We start from the raw sequence: 22,095 nt of genomic DNA, 5'->3' as shown, positions 1-22,095 counted from the left end.
GCCGCGTATTGCGTTCGTACGTAAAATCATTACAGCTTAAAACGACAATAATAGTAACAAGTTGACAACTAATTGTTTCTCAAACTTACCATGCATGATGCATATACCTTTAACATTCATTTCTAGCATTCATGTCGTATAAAACCATTCTTAGTAGTAGATCATTCACCATAAATTTTACATACAAATTAAATCTCAACTATGCGTCAAACATAGAATTATATTAACGTGTCAGAGTAGGGATCATTTTTTATCAATGAGGGTACCACATGGCAAACGTCTACATATCCTTTCAAGTTTCACCCTAAAAACAAGATGAAAACGTTACAATCATAACACAAAGTGGGCAGGCTTCATACAGATATATACACATTAATATGATCACCTACCCATTATGAATTTATGATTATGGGAAAGCTTTAACTTTGAGTTGTCAAAAACAGTTAGAACGATCGCCTTTTAGGTAAGATTAGACTTCAGTGTTAATACTATTCATTAAATTAGCGAGGGAGATGTCTCTGTTTCATGATTGCTTTTAACCCTTCTTCTTCGCTTTCCCCACAAGAAACACAACCCCTTAAACCCCTGTTTCCTCATCTACGTTCTTATTTCTCAAGTACCTCTCTCTTTTTCCTTTTTATCTCTGTGTTCGGTGACAATGGATAACATAGAACCATCTTCTAGTGGAAACATCCAAGCCAAGACAGAAGCAAAGAAGGAGGAGAATAAAAAGATGAAGAAGGAATCAGTATCATTGATGGGGTTGTTCAGCGCAGCAGATAAACTTGATTACTTTCTGATGTTGCTTGGTGGTTTAGGCGCCTGTGTTCATGGCGCTACGCTTCCGCTCTTCTTCGTCTTGTTCGGGAAAATGCTAGATTCTCTTGGAAATCTTTCTGCAGATTCTAAAGCCATATCTTCTCATGTTTCAAAGGTTTCTTCAACAACGGCTATCAATGAAAAAAACTTTTTTATTCACTTAGTTGATTAATTACATAACAATTTGGTGCTTTGTCTTTTCAAGAATGCTCTGTACTTGGTCTACTTAGGATTGGTCAATCTCGTATCAGCTTGGATAGGTACGTTTCTATCTTTATACGTTGATCTGTTTTATCAAATTTTTACTAAATTTTATCCCCTTTCCATGTTTTAAACTGAAATGGTTTATTGAATTGGTAGGAGTTTCTTGTTGGATGCAAACAGGGGAAAGACAAACAGCGCGGCTGCGTATAAATTATCTCAAATCAATCTTAGCGAAAGACATTACTTTCTTTGATACAGAAGCTAGAGATTCCAATCTCATTTACCACATCTCAAGCGATGCCATCTTGGTTCAAGATGCTATTGGCGATAAGGTACTTTAATTTTCCTAATATATGGATTCATTCTAAGAACATAAAAAAAAATGTAACAGATGAAATGTTTTGTTCTGTTTCAGACAGACCATGTTTTGCGGTATTTATCTCAGTTCATTGCGGGATTTGTCATCGGTTTTTTGTCGGTATGGCAACTAACGCTGCTCACGTTAGCAGTGGTTCCATTGATAGCAATTGCAGGAGGAGGATATGCTATAATTATGTCCACAATCTCAGAGAAGAGTGAAGCTGCTTATGCTGATGCAGGAAAAGTCGCAGAAGAGGTTTGTTTATACACCTAAGACTGAGATTGTTTCAAAAACTACTTCTTTGTTAACGTGTGAAAGAAGTTTTCACAACAAATATAGCATAAAAATTTCAAGTTTTCACAAAAATGTTTTTAACCAAGCGCAAATCAAGAACTTAGTTTCTTCTTTTTAAATTAGTTCTCTTTAACACTTGGGTTAATCCTATAAATACTCTTTATGGTGTCTTCAGGTCATGTCACAGGTGAGAACAGTGTATGCATTTGTAGGAGAAGAGAAAGCTGTAAAATCTTACTCAACCTCTCTAAAGAAAGCTCTGAAACTCGGTAAAAAGAGCGGTCTTGCTAAAGGCTTAGGAGTTGGATTAACATATAGCCTCTTATTCTGTGCTTGGGCTTTACTTTTGTGGTATGCAAGTATTCTTGTACGTCACGGCAAAACCAACGGTGCAAAAGCTTTCACAACGATCCTCAATGTCATTTTCAGCGGATTGTAAGTTTAATTTTTTTTGAGGCTTTTGCTTGATATATCATGAAATTGAATTTAGTTTTGTTGCACTTGCAGCGCCTTAGGTCAAGCCGCGCCTAGTTTATCCGCGATTGCCAAAGGCAGAGTTGCTGCTGCAAATATATTCAAAATGATAGGGAACAACAATCTTGAAAGTTCTAAGAGATTAGACAATGGAGCAACATTGGAAAATGTAGCTGGGAGGATTGAGTTTCATCAGGTGTCTTTCGCATATCCTTCTAGACCAAACATGGTGTTTGAAAATCTTAGTTTCACAATACGTTCAGGCAAGACTTTTGCATTTGTCGGTCCAAGTGGTTCAGGGAAAAGCACAATCATATCAATGGTGCAACGCTTCTATGAACCTAACTCAGGAGAGATTCTATTGGATGGAAATGACATCAAGAGCCTGAAGCTTAAATGGCTGAGAGAACAGATGGGATTAGTGAGTCAAGAACCAGCATTATTCGCCACAACCATAGCTTCCAACATTCTTCTTGGTAAAGAGAGTGCAAGTATGGTTCAGATCATAGAAGCTGCTAAAGCAGCCAATGCAGATTCTTTCATTAAATCATTACCCAATGGTTACAGTACTCAGGTAAGTTAAAATTTCATAATCATATCTTCTTACTAGAAATAGGCTCGCGCGATGTGCGAGATATATTTAATTTTATTTTTATTAACTATGATATATCTTAAATTTAAAATTATATTTTTGAAATGTATTTTTTTGATATGATTTTTTTTTTAAAAAAAATGTTTAATATGTGTTCCTTTATATATATAATTCTTAATGTTTGGATGCAAAATAAAATAAATAAAACATATAGGAAATTTTTTTGATTGAAGTAATTAAATCCCTCAAAATTTTGTTGTTTTGGAATTTATTATTTTGTGATAAATTGTTAGGTTCTTAGAGTATCTCCAACCCCACTCTATTTTAAAGTCAATACTCTCATATAGAGCAACATTTGCTCTAACTCTACTCTATATCTTACTTTAAAATAGAGTAAATGGTAGGATTACTCTATATACAATTTTAATTTTTTACACTAACTCTATTTGAGAGTATAAAATAGATTGATACATTGCAAAAACTATGCTCTATTTTAAAGTAAAAAATAGAATATATATTGGAGATAGTCTTAGCACACATGAGTTTTGTGTAGAGACCATATATCAGACATTCGAAACAAAAATTGAGTATTGAAAATAGTCTACAAATATTACCAGATAAATCTCATCTTTCCCTATATTTTTCCAAAGCTGTAATATATGGATGCGATCAAGACTTATATGATGATTCACTTGATCTCTATAATCAGAAAATTATTATCGAAACTCAGTAACCATGAAAATTAAATTATTTTTAAAAAAATATGTTTAGTCTCAATCATAAAGAAAAATGTTTATCTTTTTGCTAGTGGTTTTACAACTTTATATATTCTTTAACTCAATCTTAATGGATTTTATTTTTGACTCCACAATATGTTGCTACAGTTTGATTTTCTCTATATAAATGCTCTATATATGAATACTTAAAATGTGTTATACTTCTATGATGATGGGTTATTTCTCGGTCCTTGTCTCTATTCTCATTCATTATGTTCTTTTAATTATCAAAAAAATGAACTCTCCAACATGTCAATTGGTGTAGATGGATATTGATATCAACAATAGATACATTCCAATTATTTTTCTGACATAAATACATTTCTAATTTATTTTAACTTACATCTAAATATATTTTTAATTAACTATATTTAAAATTATAATATCTATATGTTGACTTTTCCATCAGATTTTGATGATTTTAAAATAAGATATGTGAGAAAAAAAAACAGACCGACTCAAATTCATCCAATCAATCTAAAACCTGAATTTTGTACTCTAATGAGATTATGAATCTAGACAATATGTTTAAGGTAACAGAAGAATCATCAATGGTTATTTTGAATAACTAATAAGTGTACTCATGATTTATCATATGCTCCGGTGTTTACTCTCTAATCTTGTAATCACCTTTAATATAAAAATTATTGGAATAATGCATATTAAAATATGGCTGATGTCATAAAAAATTATGAAATATCTCATCCTATATCTTGCATTAAATTATGAATAAAATTCATGAAAAGAATAGTCTGTCAAATTTAATGTTTTTTAGATTCGATATGTTATCTCTATTTTCTAATCATTTCAAATTAAATAGTATAATTACCATTAAATTATTTTGTGAAACTATTGTTCTCAATTATTTCATGGGATGATTAAGCAATTATGTTATTTTTATTTTCTTTTAGTACATACGTTTTAAAGGCAGTCAAACTGTAACTTATAGAATATTAAATATTATTTAATTTTATCTGAGTTTTGTCTTTAATACAATATATATGATTATTGGATACAATGTGATTTTTTTAAAAATATATTAGAACATATTTATATTTTTAAATTAGTCTGTTATAAATTAATTTGACTTCAATTTTTATTTTAAAAGTATAAAAACTTTTATTGTTTTACTTGGTTTTATTAGTAGTTTTATTTTTAGGTTATATGGTATATGCTTTCATTATGCTATTTCCTAATGAGTTATGTTATGATACCATTATGCTATTTTATTTTATTTTAGTACATACATTTTAAAGATAGTCAAATGGTAACTTATATAATATTAAATGTAAGTTAATTTTATCTGAGTTTTGTCTTTAATACAATACATATGATTATTGAATACAATGTGAGTTTTTAAATATATTAGTACATGTTCTATATTTTTTAATTAGTGTATCGTAAATTAACCTGGTTTCAGTTTTAACTTTAAAAGTATGAAAACTTTTTTTGTTTAATTGGTTTGAACAGTAGTTTTATTTTTATTGAGTTTTGTCTTTAATACAATATATATAATTATTGAATACAATGTGTTTTTTTTAAAAAATATATTAGTACATATTCTATATTTTTAAATTACTCTATCATAAATTAACTTGGTTTCAATTTTTTCTGTAAAAGTATGATTTTTTTTTTTAATTGGTTTTAACGGTAGTTTTATTTTTAGGTTATATGGTATATGCTTTCGTTAGGAAATATGTTATATGTTAAAACTCAAAGTTGGAAGAAATATATTTTTGTAACAATGTAAAAAACAAATTTTTTAAAGCAAACTATACACCATATAAGAAATAAATAAAATGAACTATATAAAAAATGTTTAATTTAAAATTAGTGAGAAAGACATGTGTCACGAATATAGCGCGTCAAGTGTCGCATTGGCAAGGAAAGTTAGTAAAAACTTTCTCATATTATATAATATATTTTGTATGTCCTTATTGGTCAAATTTTTCATAAAGGTTGGAGAAGGAGGAACTCAGCTCTCAGGAGGACAAAAACAGAGGATTGCAATTGCTCGAGCGGTTCTAAGAAATCCAAAGATATTACTTTTAGATGAAGCAACAAGCGCTCTTGATGCTGAATCAGAGAAAATTGTTCAGCAAGCACTTGACACTGTCATGGAAAAAAGAACAACAATTGTCGTTGCACATAGATTATCCACCATTCGAAATGTTGACAAGATTGTTGTATTGAGAAATGGTCAGGTTATGGAAACCGGTAGCCACTCAGAGCTTATATCAAGAGGAGGAGATTACGCGGCTCTTGTGAATTGCCAAGAGACAGAACCTCAAGAAAACTCGAGATCAATAATGTCTGAAACTTCTAGGTCACAAGCTGGATCTACTAGTTCAAGAAGAGTTTCTAGCTCAAGGAGGACTTCAAGCTTTAGGGAAGACCAAGAGAAGACCGAAAATGATTCAAATGCCAAAGATTTAAGCTCTTCTTCGATGACATGGGAACTTATAAAGCTGAATGCTCCAGAATGGCCTTATGCATTACTTGGCTCAATTGGTGCAGTTCTTGCTGGAGCACAAACTCCACTCTTCTCTATGGGGATTGCTTATGTGCTAACTGCATTTTATTCGCCTCATCCTAACGTGATAAAGCGTGACATAGATAAGGTAGCTATTGTCTTTGTTGTAGCTGGAATAGTAACAGCTCCTATATATCTCCTCCAACATTACTTCTATACACTTATGGGAGAGCGTCTTACAGCAAGGGTTCGCTTATCCTTGTTCTCAGGTAAACAAAATCAGTTTAAACATCCTTTGCTTTGGGTTCAGTTCGGTTCTTTGACTAATGTATATCATATCTTTAAATAATTGCAGCGATTCTTTCAAATGAGATTGGGTGGTTTGATTTGGATGAGAACAATACTGGCTCACTCACTTCAATCTTAGCTGCTGATGCAACTTTGGTGAGGAGTGCTCTAGCAGATCGCCTCTCGACAATAGTCCAAAATCTGTCTCTTACTGTCACAGCATTAGCACTTGCATTTTACTACAGTTGGCGTGTTGCAGCTGTTGTAACAGCTTGTTTCCCTCTTCTCATTGCCGCTTCACTTACAGAGGTAATTCAAAAATTCAAAGATCCTCTAAACCATATTATGAATCTTTGAAACATAATACGCTTGAAATGTTATATGTTACAGCAACTATTTCTAAAAGGCTTTGGAGGAGACTACACAAGGGCTTATTCAAAAGCAACTTCAGTGGCCCGTGAAGCGATTGCAAATATAAGAACTGTCGCTGCCTTTGGTGTTGAAAAGCAAATCTCGGAACAGTTTACTAGTGAGCTAAGTAAGCCCACCAAGAATGCCTTTGTGAGAGGTCATATCTCTGGATTTGGATATGGTTTGTCTCAGTTCCTCGCGTTTTGTTCCTACGCTCTTGGTCTATGGTACGTATCGGTTTTGATTAAGCACAAGGAGACGAATTTTGGGGATAGTATCAAATCTTTCATGGTGTTGATCGTCACGGCTTTCTCAGTTTCAGAAACGCTTGCTTTGACTCCAGATATCGTGAAAGGCACGCAAGCACTAGGATCGGTTTTTAGTGTTTTACATAGAGTGACTAAGATAACTCCAAACAAGCTTAACTCAAAATTGATCACTCAGATCAATGGAGATATAGAGTTTAGAAGCGTAAGCTTTGCGTATCCCACGAGACCTGAAATCACCATTTTTCAAAATCTAAACCTCCGGGTTTCAGCCGGAAAAAGTCTTGCGGTCGTAGGGCCTAGTGGTTCGGGAAAGAGCACAGTGATCGGACTGATCATGAGATTCTACGATCCGAATAACGGAAATCTCTGCATTGATGGGCAAGATCTAAAAACCCTAAACCTACGTAGCTTGCGCAAAAAGATAGCATTAGTCCAGCAAGAACCAGCTCTGTTTTCAACAACAGTATACGAGAACATCAAGTACGGAAAAGAGAACGCCTCCGAGGCAGAGATCATCGAAGCCGCAAAAGCCGCGAACGCACATGAGTTTATAACCAGGATGGAAGAAGGGTACAAGACGCACGTGGGTGATAAGGGATCGCAGTTATCTGGTGGTCAGAAACAGAGAGTGGCTATCGCGAGGGCGGTTCTCAAGGATCCTTCGGTACTTCTCCTTGATGAGGCAACAAGTGCTTTGGATACGAGCTCGGAGAAACTGGTCCAAGATGCGCTAGACAAGCTGATGAAGGGACGAACCACAGTACTAGTGGCTCATAGGCTCTCGACCATAAGGAAAGCAGACACAATCGCTGTGTTGCATAGAGGAAGAGTTGTGGAGAAGGGAAGCCATAGTGAGCTTGTTTCCATACCTAATGGGTTTTATAAGCAATTAACGAGTCTTCAAGAAGTGGTGTGACTCATGATCGTTGAAGTTTCTTTTGCCTTTTTCTTATTACTTCTATATAATATACACACACATTGTGTTTTTTTCATACGATCGTTGAAGTCATGATCGTTGAATATTCTGTATCCAAAATTTGTTGTAAAATTTAAGTAAATATTTAAATAGCACAAACTGTATCTTATAATTGATTATATAAAATGGGCTTTGCTTGAATATATCTTATATAACATGCCAAAGTTTAAGCTTCAAGATGAAGTTCTCGTCTCAGATAGGGATAGAATAAAAAACGACTCAGAGCAATGTTAAAATGGTGAGTTCTCATTTTACCCCCCTCTTTCTCTCTTGTATTAGTGGATAATCTAACAGGAAATTGTTTGAATTTGTTTTACAGCTTCAGAGACATTTGCAAGCACATACCTTTCCATCTATTGAAAGGTTGAGACAGAAGGAGCAGAGTCTTCAAAGACGCATGTTGAGGGTAAGAGAATTCGTCACATTACAATATCTGACCTTGTTATGTGAGTCCAGATTACAGTCAAAGTTACATTTACCCTTGTGTTATGACTTTTTGCTTGAAGGTTATGAGGATAATAGAGAGCTTAGAAGGGAAGGGTTTCCGGTTACCCTTGACGAAAGGAAAGACCGAACTGTCTGAGAAGTTGACTGCAATAACAAGACATGTCTGTTTTCATTTTTTTATTCAAGGTTCAGTGGTTCAAAGTTTGATGTAAACAATATGGGTGTGGATTACTGGATTCCCAGGTGAAAGGTCCTGGAGCAGAGCTTTCTAGGAGGGTGCAAAGTCTGCAGACAATATCTCGTGCTCAAGCAAATTCGATTGCTTCTGGTAGTTCCCTTTTTATCTCCCTGGGTCGACAAAAATAGACGAGCAGAGCCTGATCGATATGCAGGAGGTATTATATGCAACACCTTTGGTCACTAACCTCTGGATTGGTATATGGATATTTTGTTTTTCTATTAGAAAGGTATGTGACTTTTTGGAACATTGTAAATAGGTATTGCAACAGGAGACAGAAGCCATTGGAAGACTTGGGAACGTATTGAAGCGAGACATGAGGGATGTGGAAATCATGGTCGCTGAAGATACAGAAATGACTCAAGACCCATGAAAGTGATCTGCACTCACTGAGTTTTGAATGTCTCCTTTCCTTTACTATCGCCTGGTTGGACGCTCGCAATGTTATGCTCAGGCACGACAAGGCTAGCTTTAACATGTACGTAGTAGCTGAGCTATAAATCTTGATGTATTGTGATTGCTGTTTCATTAAAGTCTTTGAAAGAGGCTGCCTTATTTTGTTCACAAACACTCGCGGATAGATATGATGTTCGAAGTTACAAATGTTGGTCATTGTAGCCGGGTTTTTTTTTTAAAATAGAGGGTATTCTTCAGACATAATTAAAAAGATCAGTGCAGACCAACCGGTAAAGACACGTGCACCTTCTCCTGTTCCTTTCGTTTGATCATAGTGTTCCCAGATGTAACCAGTCTGGTCATAGTTTCTAACAACATTCCTGCATCAACAACACAGTATAGGTAAGGCCACATATATTCAGACATCTTCAACTTCAACTGTACCTTATACAAACATGCATACCTTATTAGATTGCTCCTTAGTTCCTCATAAATAGTTCTTGCCTTATTGCTGTACGGTCCACCCACTGCAGAAAATTTTGATGGGTTATACAAAGTTTTTGTTTGTGTAGAGGTGGTTACTCAGACATGTACTTTAGAGTAATGGTGCAGGGAAGAAACAATCAAGTAGTTCATATTCATCCAAATCGCACCTCTCCAGTACGGTGAAGTGTTACAAAGAACTGCGTGAAGAGAATGAGTGCTTATGAAATCACTGAAGTGACAATTCTTAGATATTTTTTTATGACCAAATCAAATTTCTATTTTCCTAAACCCAAATTTTAAAAACATTTCTTGAAAATTAAAAAAGCTTCGACCAACCTTTTCTTTCAGGGCGACCGTAAAAAACAATAATTCGACCGTAAAAAACAATAATTCAAAAAGCTTATTATTATAAATTTAAAATTACGATTTTTAAAAAATATCTGAAACTTTGTGAAACAAAAATTATTTTTTTGTAATTTTCTTAGTCCTCTAATCTTTTTTTTTTTTTTTTCTGTCAACAATTTTAATGGATTAGTTCAAACCGTACTGCATTATATTACATACTATATATTTGATTGAAAGTATGTGGTTTCGCACACATGAGCGATTATAAACTTCATCAATCTATTCAATTTCCTTTATGAAAATATGTTCATTTAACTTGTGCATTTGTATGAATTACAAGTCCGAATGCATTGTGAACAATTTCTTTTTTAAGAATTTACATTGATAAAATAATAGGAAAAGTTACTCAGATATCATACAAATTAAGTGATATTATCAGTTTCATACAAATTTTTTTATTACTACGATATTTAGAGTATGTTTCCACATCTAGCAGTCACAAGTCCGTAGGACGTAAGATATTTCGAGTATGTTTCTGAAACGATCTGACCGTTTTTTAATTGAATAATAAATAATAATAATAATAATAATAATAATAATAATAATAATAATAATAATAATAATAATAATAATAAAAAATAAACTACAACTAGTGGTCCATATCCACTAGCCACCTAACCACAATCATAACCAACAACGGAATAACAAATACCAATATCCAATAATATCCAATAAATATCAAAAGATAATCTAATAACTATAACATAAACAATATCCAATATTCAACCAACCGAAAACATGGAACCAGCAACCTAGCAATTTTTCTATTGACCCAGCTCTAGCAACCTAGCAATGCTAGACAACAACCAATCAAGTCCCTAGAACATCCTCCTCTTCATTGCCTTGATTCCACGATCATATTTTGCCTTTACCTGCACCACAAACACAAATTGAGATGCATGAGTATTTTATAAAGACTCAGTGAGGCAATCCTCCCATCTATTGGGCTATACACACAAGCAACAGTATTTTCAATGTTCCAAACAATCAACAAACAAAGCATACAAACCAGGAAAACAAACATCAACTCGCTGGAAGGAAGGTGTCGACCGACACCAGCCAAGTGTCGACCGACACTGGCTCATGGTGTCGACCGACACTACCCCACAGTGTCGATCGATGCTGCTTCACTAGTGTCAACCGATACCAATTGGTGTTGATCGACACTCCCTCTGCAACCGCGAAGCCGAGAGTCAAATCTCGCTCCCAACTCCACCAAATCGTCCAATACTCGTGACCCAAGCCATATACATCCGTAGGAACCTGTAGCAATCAATCCCATCAAGAAAAACACACAAACACAGCAACAAACAAGCAAGAACAAGGAATCACAGGCTTAGATTAGCCATAGTCATGCACTCACCTCTCTGCAGGAAGATTCTGACAAACACTGACGAATCCACACTCGCAGCAAGCTTCCCACACGTTCCTAGCCTTGAATCCTCACTCCCACAGCAAAATCTCACCCACAAAGCCTTGAAATCTCACAATCTCTCTCTAGAACCTCAAGAACAATTTTCTCTCTTTGTTTTCTCTAAAAAAGGCAAGACAAACACCAAAAACACGACCTATGTCGTTTTCTCCCTTTTATATCTCGGTTCAATGGTTTCTTTAAACCAAACCGGTCAAAAGTCGCCAATTAAAACAATCTAATCGAACCAAATAACATTGGTGTTAACCGACACCACCTTGGTGTCGATCGACACCCATCTCAGAAAACCAATAATTGGTTTGCGGATGTTACAGTTTCCATATCTACCTTTTATCAGTCGGCTATGTCTTGAGCGTTGGTGGTTTCCACTTCTGCTTCAAAAAATTTAAAGCTTCTTTATGGTTCATCATCTAAAACTAAATCCACACTTCATATTCTCAATTACGATTAAACTCGCGGTACAAAGCAAAAATATGTTTTTGTTTTCAAATGCTAAATTTTGATTTACTATATAATTTTTACAATTTTAAAAATACATTTTTAAATTGTAATATAGTTGTAAATTATAAATATCGTTAGTCAGTTGTTGCATTTATAATATCAAAGCGGAGTTCCATTAGACTCACATGTGATGGGTCATAATAATTTGACCTCCGCTGATAGGATGATCCGTTTGATCTGCTAGTAGCATATATGAAACACAAACGCGTCCCACTAATGTAAGTGGATTTATGGATTAGCCACCATATTTAGTTCAAATATTTTTAAATTAATTATTGTTTTAAAACTATTATTAAAAATAAATAAAATAATTTTAAAGAGGATATATCATTACATTATAAATAATCTAATTTTAATTTGTTATCTTTGAACTACCACATGTTTAATAGTTAATAATTTATTATTAATTAAACCGGCTCCATTAAATAAGCGATATATTTTTAAATCTTTATTTTTAATTGATTTAATGTATTAATCTGGTTTTTGTTAAAGTTTCTTAAATATGAAAAATGGATATACTGTAGATATATGATTCATGAACATCACTTTAGAGCTGTTGCTAAGATTTGTTTGGTAATTGTTGTTGGAATATTGTATCTTAGGTTTTTTTATTCCATATGGATATTTTCTTAAATGTAAATGAAATATCCGTATGGAAATACTAGTACTAAGCCATTATTAGTAATTATATATAAGCATCCTTAAATTAATTATATAATTTTTTTTGGTAAAATTAGCACTATTTACCCTTCTCAATATCAATTAAGCTTCTCTTTATTAATAATTCAGTGACAATTTGAGTAATTAAGTTAAACATTTTGGACATTTTTAAATTTGTACTTCTCTTTTAATAATAAAAAATGGGTTGGTTAACGGAACAATCTATTGTCTCTTCACAGTGATTTGCTGGAAAGATGCCTTAAGAATTCGTCCATTAAAATGATTATTTATAGGATTTCAAGTGATACAAGTTACTTTTTTAATAATTTAATTAGATGAGTTACAATTATAATCTAAAGTGGGTTTAATTGAAAATGAATGGAGAAAAAAAATAGTCAATTCATATTTTGTTTAATTTCAGTTACAATTTAGTATTAAAGTGTAAATTTGAAGTATGGATTAATTTGTAGTATTTAAGTGAAAATAAATATTATGTTTTTAGAAATTAAATGTCAAATGGACCAATAAAGAGAGAGTAAAATCTTACTTTTATATATATATGATGATTTCAACAAACAGCCACAAGCATGAGCTATTAACACAAGAGGTAATAACAACCCATATAAAAACTTGAACACAAATTGAACAAAAAGAGGCAGTTACAAATAACTCATTTTAATGTAACGCTAAGTAATGAACTCTCTGGTTATAAACCGATTTCACTTCCTTAACCAACCCGTCCGAGCTTTGATTCAAATAATTCAAAAAATTAAGAGCAACTTTGGTTTTGGTTAAGGCATAAGTTATTCAATCAGAGAGTTCTTGCCAAATAAGTAAATAACTCATTTTGAAGTAGAGCAACATATATTTTAGTTAATTGATTTGTATAAAATTTACAAAGTCTATGTTATGTAATCATGTATTTTAAAAAATCTTATGAAATACACTGTTATTAAATTAATAAATTAAAAAGCCTATGCTAATCATTGAAGTTTCTTTTGTCTTTTTCTTATAACTTCTATTTATATATATACTAGACCAGGCCCGCGTTATAAAATAAAAAATTATTGAGAATAGTTAAGTAGTAAAATACATGTTTTTAGATTTTATTTTGTAACATTTTAATATTGAATACAAACCCCTCATATTTCATTTTAATACTCTCTCAGTTCCATTATATAAGAGTTTTAAGGTTTTTTTTGCTCTGTTTTATAATATTTTCTCAATTTCTATGTACAACTTAATTAATATAACAATTTATGAATATTTGAACTATGCAGTATATTTTTCTATTAGTTGAAATTTTACAAATGACATGATATCTATTGTTTATTAATCTTTGTATTTTTACCCAAAAACTCTTATAGGACCGAGAGTACCATTTAAATATCTATACCATCATAATAAACCATATTTTAAGTTTAATTATACATTTCATCTTAATGCATAGAACAAAATATTTTATATCAAACACAATTAATACATCATATAAAATCTATATCTTAGTAAGAATTAAAAATACAAATATAAATTAACAGAATATAATTTGCAAAAAAACTGAATCAACATTATTTAAGATATATTTGTTATGTTGTTATCTCATAAGTACTAATTTTACCTCATGTCATAATCAATTTTAAATGAGTAAAATTTATAAAATAAAAACATATATAAAGATATAGAAGCATTCTTATCAAATAACAGAAAATTCATTCCTATAAATTATAATTTTATTTCAAATTATCTTTTGTTTTAACATATTCATTTCAATAACACATGTGTTAAATATTTTTTTTAAAAAATGATAAATATTAATATTTGAAAATTTTTTAATCTAAAATAAATTTCATCGTTAGGCATTCAGTTTAGTAATCACATTTAACTATCTGTTTCATCGTAAAACCATAATTCACTTCTTCATAGATTAGAGTTAAAATTTTAATTAAAAAATAATATGAGCATCATATGAGATAATATTATATTGGTTTTTTTTTTTGGCAAACAATATTATATTGGTTAGTATTTTAAATTTAACAATAAAAGTAATCAGTAAAAAATCAGATGTATGATAATAACGTGAGAAAAGTATTCAGACTTAGGTTCCCTCCTGTCGACGGATCTAAATGGCGGTTGCATAGATATGCCCTTGTAAACAACCATGACTCAGCTTTCTACATTCTACATTACTGGAAACCCATACATGCGCACCCCCCCCCCCCCTCTAATACCACAAGTGCATTATATGCATGACAATGACAAGTATCATGCTTCATCATCTACATCAAGGGGATATCATCAAGGTTGGTGCTGTTTAATATCAGGTTCACTTTTATTTTAATGTGTAAACTTCTTTTTATCTTTTTTCATTTAGTTTAAAATTTTAATACACAAACATTGTTCATATATGTACACATCTGGTTTCTTTTTGGTCGAGTTTTAAAAGGTTTAATCTTTGCAAATCTAGATAATCCCATCTGCATTGGCAGAACAGTTTGGGTGTTCTTAGCACAATAAAATGATAAATATATTGAACAGTGCCCATAGAACACTTTTTTGGTTCTTGATGTAGAACTGATTTTGGCTCAGTTCTAAGATGATGTGGCAAGCTGTGAATGCAAACAATTTTCACAAATTAAAAGAGGATTTGATTGAGAATATATGGAATAAATTTGGACATTAAACTATGTATTAATTAAATAAAATGTTTGTGTGTTTTAATCAAGTAATATGTTTTTTTTTTTATCTTTAATGTTTTTTTGTTTCATAAAAATTTGGTATTGTATTTTGAATTTTAGTAAAAGTTTTATAAGTTTGCAATTTAAATGTTATTTTTAAAGTTTTTATAAATGTAATATGTTTAAGATTATTATATTATTAAATCTTATGATCTTAAACATGTTCTCCCAATAACAAACTTCTTAACAAAATATCTAAACTAATGATCTTACTTATTTTCATAATATTTTTACTCTAAGAACACCCAAAACTGTTTCCCCATAGTAATTATGGAGAGAGTGAAAAGAAAGTGTACTAAATATATATGTAACTTCGCATCATTGTATATTTTTAATAAAAAAATAACTCATTCATATATGTTAAACTCACTAATTAATCAAAACATTCTCAAACTGAGAACTTTGAATGTATTGACACACATACTATAATGTGTGTCAATACACATACTATAATGTGTGTCAATACACATACTATAGTTTTAAAATTAACACACATACTATAATCATTAGAATATATACAAATTAAAATTTGAAATCTAACAATCAAAGAAATGTTGCAGATGATTTTCACAAATTTAAAGAAAACAAAAGGTTTATATTGTTAATGAGTAAATTTGACACGTGTCACAATCTTGTTAATGAGTAAATTTGACACGTGTCACAATCTTGTTAATGAGTAAATTTGACATCAAGCTTTATATAATAAGATATATATATATATACATTGTGTTTTTTTTTCCTACGATAGTTGTATATTCTGTATCCAAAATTTATCGTAAACTTTAAGTAAATATTTAAATAGCACAAACTGTATCTTATAATTGGTTATATAAAATGGGCTTTGCTTGAGCCAATTTTGTTTTCTTGTTGTAAAAAAAAAAAAAATGGGCTTTGCTTGAATATATATATATATATATATATTTTTTTTTTCTGCTTGAATATATATATATATTTTTTGTTTTTTTGCTTGAAAATATATTTATGTAGAGAATAGATATATTCTGATTTCTGCTTACAGTATTTCATAATCAATTTCTTTATGTTATACTATTAATATAGACTTTTGTATGTACCTAATGCAAGTTTTTTTACTCATCGGCTGTAATTTATCTTCACTAGCGTTCAGTAATATTGGTCGATAAAAATTAAAATTATGTACAGTGAAATTAAATAAATTAAACACTATAAAGGCCACTAAACTATTAAAATGTTGTTCACTCCCAAACTGTCAACGTGTTTGCGACGAACATAATTAAATCCATCAATACTGACATCTGTACATGAGTATCCCTCATAAACGACTCAACCGGCCAATGAATCCAAAAATTAGTCTTGGACATTATACTTTTTTTTTTTTTTTTTTCATTTTGAGCTCAGAAACTGGCTGGATACAAAAACTTAACAAAATAATACTGGGTTCTTTGTTCTAGAATAGCGAACATTTGAATATTAAAGGTGCCCACGAATATAGTAGGAAAAAAAATAGGATCTTACCTCTTACAAGGAAACAACATTGAGAAGTGTTTAATTAGGTTGCATGAAGTTGCTTAAACAATATGCCCCCCCCCCCCCCCCCCCATTTCATAATAACTATCTTTTGGCTAAATTATAATATGAAATTAAAAGAATATCAGGTAACTAAATCCACAAAATTCATGTAATAAATAAGTTGTTAAACAAATTAACCGTGCTCCATCGATAAACCAGTAGATTGAATGATTACGTACCCAGTATATGTATTGGCACGAAAACAACTGAAACGGTAATGGAGTATGGACATTGGACATATTTGGCATATGAACGATCTTGTTATTATTATTAATCGTTATCTTTCCTAAACCAAAGTGGGCACGACAACCCATACTCCAATAAAATAACATATGCCACAGATATTTTTTTCTCTTTCAAAATTCGAATAATCCACAGTTACTACGTGTCTTGCTCATATCATCCACTTAAGCCAAAGCTACTTCAGTGGTCGGATATGAACACGTGTCATTTAACCAGACCATCTCCAAGAAATAATATCCCAATTCCCTATTCAGTCCCCCGATGACCAATCCTCTTCACATTGCTATTTTTCTCATCCGAGGTCTCTCAACGACCAAAAACCACAAAATAAAACTAAAAATAAAAAGATTAAATCAGATCTGAGATTGAAATAAGAAGATGAACACGTTAATCCCATCGGAGAAACGATGGATCATCACCGGCGTTTTACTAGCCGGTTTAGTAGGCGGTGCTTTGCTCTTCACAAGCTTCATACGAGCCGCAGACGAGACTCTCTTCCTCTGCTCCACCGCGAGCGCCAAAAGCCGAGCCGTTGCCGCGGCTGCTGAATACGAAGCCACACCGATCCAGCTTCAAGCGATCGTCCACTACGCTACATCCACCGTCGTCCCGCAACAGAACATGGCCGAGATCTCGATCTCTTTCAACATCTTGAAAAAGCTAGCTCCTGCTAACTTCCTCGTGTTCGGTCTCGGCCGTGACTCGCTCATGTGGGCTTCTTTGAATCCACGCGGCAAAACCTTGTTCTTGGAAGAAGATCTTGAATGGTTCCAGAAAGTGACCAAAGACTCTCCGTTCTTGCGTGCGCATCACGTGCGTTACAGGACGCAGCTCCAGCAAGCCGATTCGCTTCTACGCTCGTACAAGAAGGAGCCTAGCTGTTTCCCGGCGAAGTCTTATCTCCGGGGAAACGAGAAGTGCAAGCTCGCTCTCACGGGACTACCCGATGAGTTCTACGATACAGAGTGGGATCTGTTGATGGTCGATGCTCCTAAAGGTTACTTCGCTGAAGCTCCGGGAAGAATGGCGGCGATTTTCTCGGCGGCGGTTATGGCTAGGAACCGGAAGAAACCTGGAGTCACCCACGTGTTCTTGCACGACGTTAACCGGAGGGTAGAGAAGACTTTCGCGGAGGAGTTTTTATGCAGGAAGTACAGAGTCAACGCCGCCGGGAGGTTATGGCATTTCGCTATTCCTCCGGTGGCTGCGAACGCTACGGTTGACGCCGGTGATTATAGGTTTTGCTAAGATTGTGACACGTATCCCACTTCCCTTTTCTTTTATTTTGCCTCTTTTGCCCTTTTCTTACTTATTTGAGGAATCTTATTTACAACATAGGGTTCACTTATTTCTTGATTTAGTCCCGACAGTTTTGGATCTACATCTCGTGTTTCGTTATTTTTAGTTACTGTGGAGTTTCCCACCGATTGCATCGGGCATTATATATGTATCACATTTTTATCATATATATATGGTAATAATTAGAGATTTATATATCTTGTAGGAAACTTAAAAAAAATCTAAGACTTTTAAATGCTTACTAGTCTAGATTTGAACTCTATATAGTAGTCCATGTGGTGAGGTGAGGTGAGCTGGTGACTCAGACTTTTCTTCGTCTGACGTCTCGCACGAAAGGTATATATTGGATATTTGTTTCCTATACGAGTTTTTTTTTTTTTTTTTGAGTCTTTTGCGATTTTTACTACCTTTAAAAAGTAATGAAAAGGAAAATAGATATGACGACAAGAATCTCTCGTTAAATTGTGTGTTGAATTTTTTAATCAGCAGAACCCCAAGGAATTTTCTCTTTTTCAAAAAAATGTACAAGTTGCGATGTGGACGTTTTACCAATATTAGATCTCGCGGAAATACATACAAGTGGTGTCATCTAATATCTACTTTTAATAGTAGTCTGTAGATTTTAACGTTTACGTATAAACCCAAACAGTCACCTTAATCTGTTCTCTTGTAACCAAAACCATGGACATTAATGTCTTTTTATGTTTTAACTTTAAAATATGCATTTTGCGTTTTCTAATATCTACTTTTGTTAATAGGGTTTTATTAGACATAGCAAAGACAAAAAGAATTTACTTATGTAGTAAGGGTAATACATATTATAATTGGATGTGTCTAATGTGGTATTAGAGTAATGGAGACAGAGAAAATAAGAGGTGTTTACAGGTTAGAATTTTAAAAAGAAGTCTGTACTTATGCGTATACTATATTTATTTTCTTTTGAAAATAAAGGAAAAAAAGTTGACAATACGGAAAGACAAAAGAATTCAATGAAAAATAATTTCATTCCATTGTTTAAAATGTGACTGATGAGAAAGTATTTTTCTAATTTTTCTCTCATTTTTCTGGTGATTCTCAAATTTTTTTCTATGAATCTTTTTCTCTAAACCACCAGACAAGTTTAACACATAAAAACCAATGCAATAATAATATTTTATTTAAAACATTTCTAGTATTGGAAAATTCCCTAAAAAAACACTAACTATTTAATATTTGACAGAAAAAAACATGAACTTATTTCGTTGCCAGAAAAATACGCAAACTATTTTTTAGTAGATAAAAAATACACGAACTATTATTTTTTTCCATTTTCTCCTCCTCTCCGTTACGACGGTTAACGGTATTGTGACGGCGTTACTATTTTTGAAAAAAGTTCCAGAAAAAAAAACACAAACTATTTATTTTTTGCCAGAAAAATACATGAATTTTTTTTTCTTTGCCTGAAAAATACATAATTTTTCATTTCTTATATTTCCACTAACAATGTTAGAGATCATAACTTTCTCTATTCTCTTGAACTTCATACAAGTTTTCACTACTATTTATTATAACTAAATTCAAGAACAAAAATACATAATTAGGTTAATCGATTTCCAAATTTCTCAATTAGTATTGTTTTTGCATAAATAAATGGTGAATCTGGTTAGGTTACAAGAGTTGATGTCCCACAAAATGGCTATAATCTACAATCTCGATCAAGTTTGCGTACACCAGCCCATTTAATAATTACACTGGCTATAAGCATCATTAAAGGTACCAAACTAAAGATATGCATATTTTTTGAAATGTATACAAAGGTCTACAAAGGTGGAGATATAATAAAATTTTAAAGAAGTGTTGATGAAGTTTCAAAATTTGTAAAGTCAGTATAAATCCAAAAAAAACACTAATTGAGAAATTTGGAAATCGATTAATCTAATTGTGTATTTTTGTTCTTGAATTTAGTTATCCTAAATAGTAGTGAAAACTTGAATGAAGTTCAAGAGAGTAGAGAAAGTTATGAGTTATGATCTCTAAAATTGTTAATGGAAAAATCAGAAATGAAATTTATGTATTTTTCAGACCAAAAAAAAAGTTCATGTATTTTTCTGGCAAAAAATAAATAGTTTGTGTTTTTTTTCTGGAACTTTTTTCAAAAATAGTAACGCCGTCACAGTCGTAACGGAGAGGAGGAGAAACTGGAAAAAAATAATAGTTCGTGTATTCCCCAAAAAAACACTAACTATTTAATATTTGCCAGAAAAAAACATGAACTTATTTCGTTGTCAGAAAAATACGCAAACTATTTTTTAGTTGATAAAAAATACACGAACTATTATTTTTTTCATTTTCTCCTCCTCTCCGTTACGACGGTTAACGGTATTGTGACGGTGTTACTATTTTTGAAAAAAGTTCCTGAAAAAACACAAACTATTTATTTTTTGCCAGAAAAATACATGATTTTTTTTTTCTTTGCCTGAAAAATACATAATTTTCATGTCTTATTTTTCCACTAACAATGTTAGAGATCATAACTTTCTCTATTCTCTTGAACTTCATACAAGTTTTCACTACTATTTATTATAACTAAATTCAAGAACAAAAATACATAATTAGGTTAATCGATTTCCAAATTTCTCAATTAGTATTGTTTTTGCATAAATAAATGGTGAATCTGGTTAGGTTACAAGAGTTGATGTCCCACAAAATGGCTATAATCTACAATCTCGATCTAGTTTGCGTACACCAGCCCATTTAATGATTTACACTGGCTATAAGCATCATTAAAGGTACCAAACTAAAGAGATGAATATTTTTTGAAATGTATACAAAGGTCTACAAAGGTAGAGATATCATAAAATTTTAAAGAAGTGTTGATGAAGTTTCAAAATTTGTAAAGTCAGTATAAATCCAAAAATAACACTAGTTGATAAATTTGGAAATCGATTAATCTAATTGTGTATTTTTGTTCTTGAATTTAGTTATCCTAAATAGTAGTGAAAACTTGAATGAAGTTCAAGAGAGTAGAGAAAGTTATGAGTTATGATCTCTAACATTGTTAATGGAAAAATCAGAAATGAAATTTATGTATTTTTCAGACCAAAAAAAAATTTCATGTATTTTTCTGGCAAAAAATAAATAGTTTGTGTTTTTTCTGGAATTTTTTTCGAAAATAGTAAATAGTAACGCTGTCACAATACCGTTAACGGTTGTAACGGAGACGAGGAGAAACTGGATAAAAATAATAGTTCGTGTATTTTTTATCAACTAAAAAATAGTTTTCGTATTTTTCTGGCAACGAAAAAAGTTCATGTTTTTTTCTGGCAAATATTAAATAGTTGGTGTTTTTTTTGGGATTTTTGGGAAAATTCCCCAAAAAAACACTAACTATTTAATATTTGCCAGAAAAAAACATGAACTTATTTCGTTGCCAGAAAAATACACAAACTATTTTTTACTTGATAAAAAATACACGAACTATTATTTTTTTTCATTTTCTCCTCCTCTCCGTTACGACGGTTAACGGTATTGTGACGGCGTTACTATTTTTGAAAAAAGTTCCAGAAAAAAACACAAACTATTTATTTTTTGCCAGAAAAATACATGAATTTTTTTTTCTTTGCGTGAAAAATACATAATTTTCATGTCTTATTTTTCCACTAACAATGTTAGAGATTATAACTTTCTCTATTCTCTTGAACTTCATACAAGTTTTACTACTATTTATTATAACTAAATTCAAGAACAAAAATACATAATTAGGTTAATTGATTTCCAAATTTCTCAATT

General features: G+C 31.9%; 2 protein-coding genes and 1 long non-coding RNA gene across 11 annotated transcripts; all 3 read left to right on the top strand.

Annotated features, from left to right (window-relative positions):
- Positions 1 to 435: 435 nt before the first annotated feature.
- LOC104757127 (ABC transporter B family member 13) lies at positions 436 to 8,078 on the top strand. Of its 9 annotated transcripts, none has more exons than XM_087493835.1 (10): positions 436 to 934; positions 1,025 to 1,079; positions 1,180 to 1,355; positions 1,439 to 1,639; positions 1,854 to 2,113; positions 2,186 to 2,726; positions 5,479 to 6,262; positions 6,349 to 6,590; positions 6,672 to 6,919; positions 7,009 to 8,078. In XM_087493835.1, exons 1-10 carry the CDS (start codon positions 659 to 661, stop codon positions 7,073 to 7,075), a joined length of 2,850 nt encoding a protein of 949 aa, XP_087349961.1. In that variant the 5' UTR covers positions 436 to 658; the 3' UTR covers positions 7,076 to 8,078. The 9 variants fall into 9 exon arrangements, with proteins under 9 accessions (XP_087349961.1, XP_087349955.1, XP_087349963.1 ...); XM_087493837.1 differs by having other exon boundaries at positions 488 to 934; positions 1,530 to 1,639; XM_087493831.1 differs by having other exon boundaries at positions 491 to 934; positions 1,439 to 1,455; positions 1,533 to 1,639; positions 6,672 to 8,078.
- A 17-nt stretch (positions 8,079 to 8,095) lies between these two features.
- LOC104757126 (uncharacterized) lies at positions 8,096 to 8,966 on the top strand. Its single transcript, XR_762374.3, has 4 exons — positions 8,096 to 8,175; positions 8,257 to 8,343; positions 8,444 to 8,779; positions 8,882 to 8,966. It is a non-coding gene; the product is annotated as an uncharacterized LOC104757126 (long non-coding RNA).
- An 8,065-nt stretch (positions 8,967 to 17,031) lies between these two features.
- LOC104757125 (arabinogalactan O-methyltransferase 1) lies at positions 17,032 to 18,520 on the top strand. The gene has a single exon (XM_010479840.3). It carries the CDS (start codon positions 17,407 to 17,409, stop codon positions 18,274 to 18,276), a length of 870 nt encoding a protein of 289 aa, XP_010478142.1. The 5' UTR covers positions 17,032 to 17,406; the 3' UTR covers positions 18,277 to 18,520.
- Positions 18,521 to 22,095: the final 3,575 nt, after the last annotated feature.

Source organism: Camelina sativa, chromosome 17, assembly GCF_030686135.1.
Source record: "Camelina sativa cultivar CO46 ecotype springtype chromosome 17, ASM3068613v1".
Classification (NCBI taxonomy): Eukaryota; Viridiplantae; Streptophyta; class Magnoliopsida; order Brassicales; family Brassicaceae; genus Camelina; species Camelina sativa.
This window is presented reverse-complemented; position numbering and strand designations above follow the sequence as displayed.

Coding starts and splice junctions, on each gene's coding strand:
- LOC104757127 (XM_087493829.1), top strand. CDS start 659: ATGGATAACATAGAACCATCTTCTAGTGGAAACATCCAAGCCAAGACA. Junction 1,640..1,853: donor CAGGAAAAGTCGCAGAAGAG/GTTTGTTTATAC, acceptor TGGTGTCTTCAG/GTCATGTCACAGGTGAGAAC. Junction 6,591..6,671: donor TTGCCGCTTCACTTACAGAG/GTAATTCAAAAA, acceptor TATATGTTACAG/CAACTATTTCTAAAAGGCTT.
- LOC104757125 (XM_010479840.3), top strand. CDS start 17,407: ATGAACACGTTAATCCCATCGGAGAAACGATGGATCATCACCGGCGTT.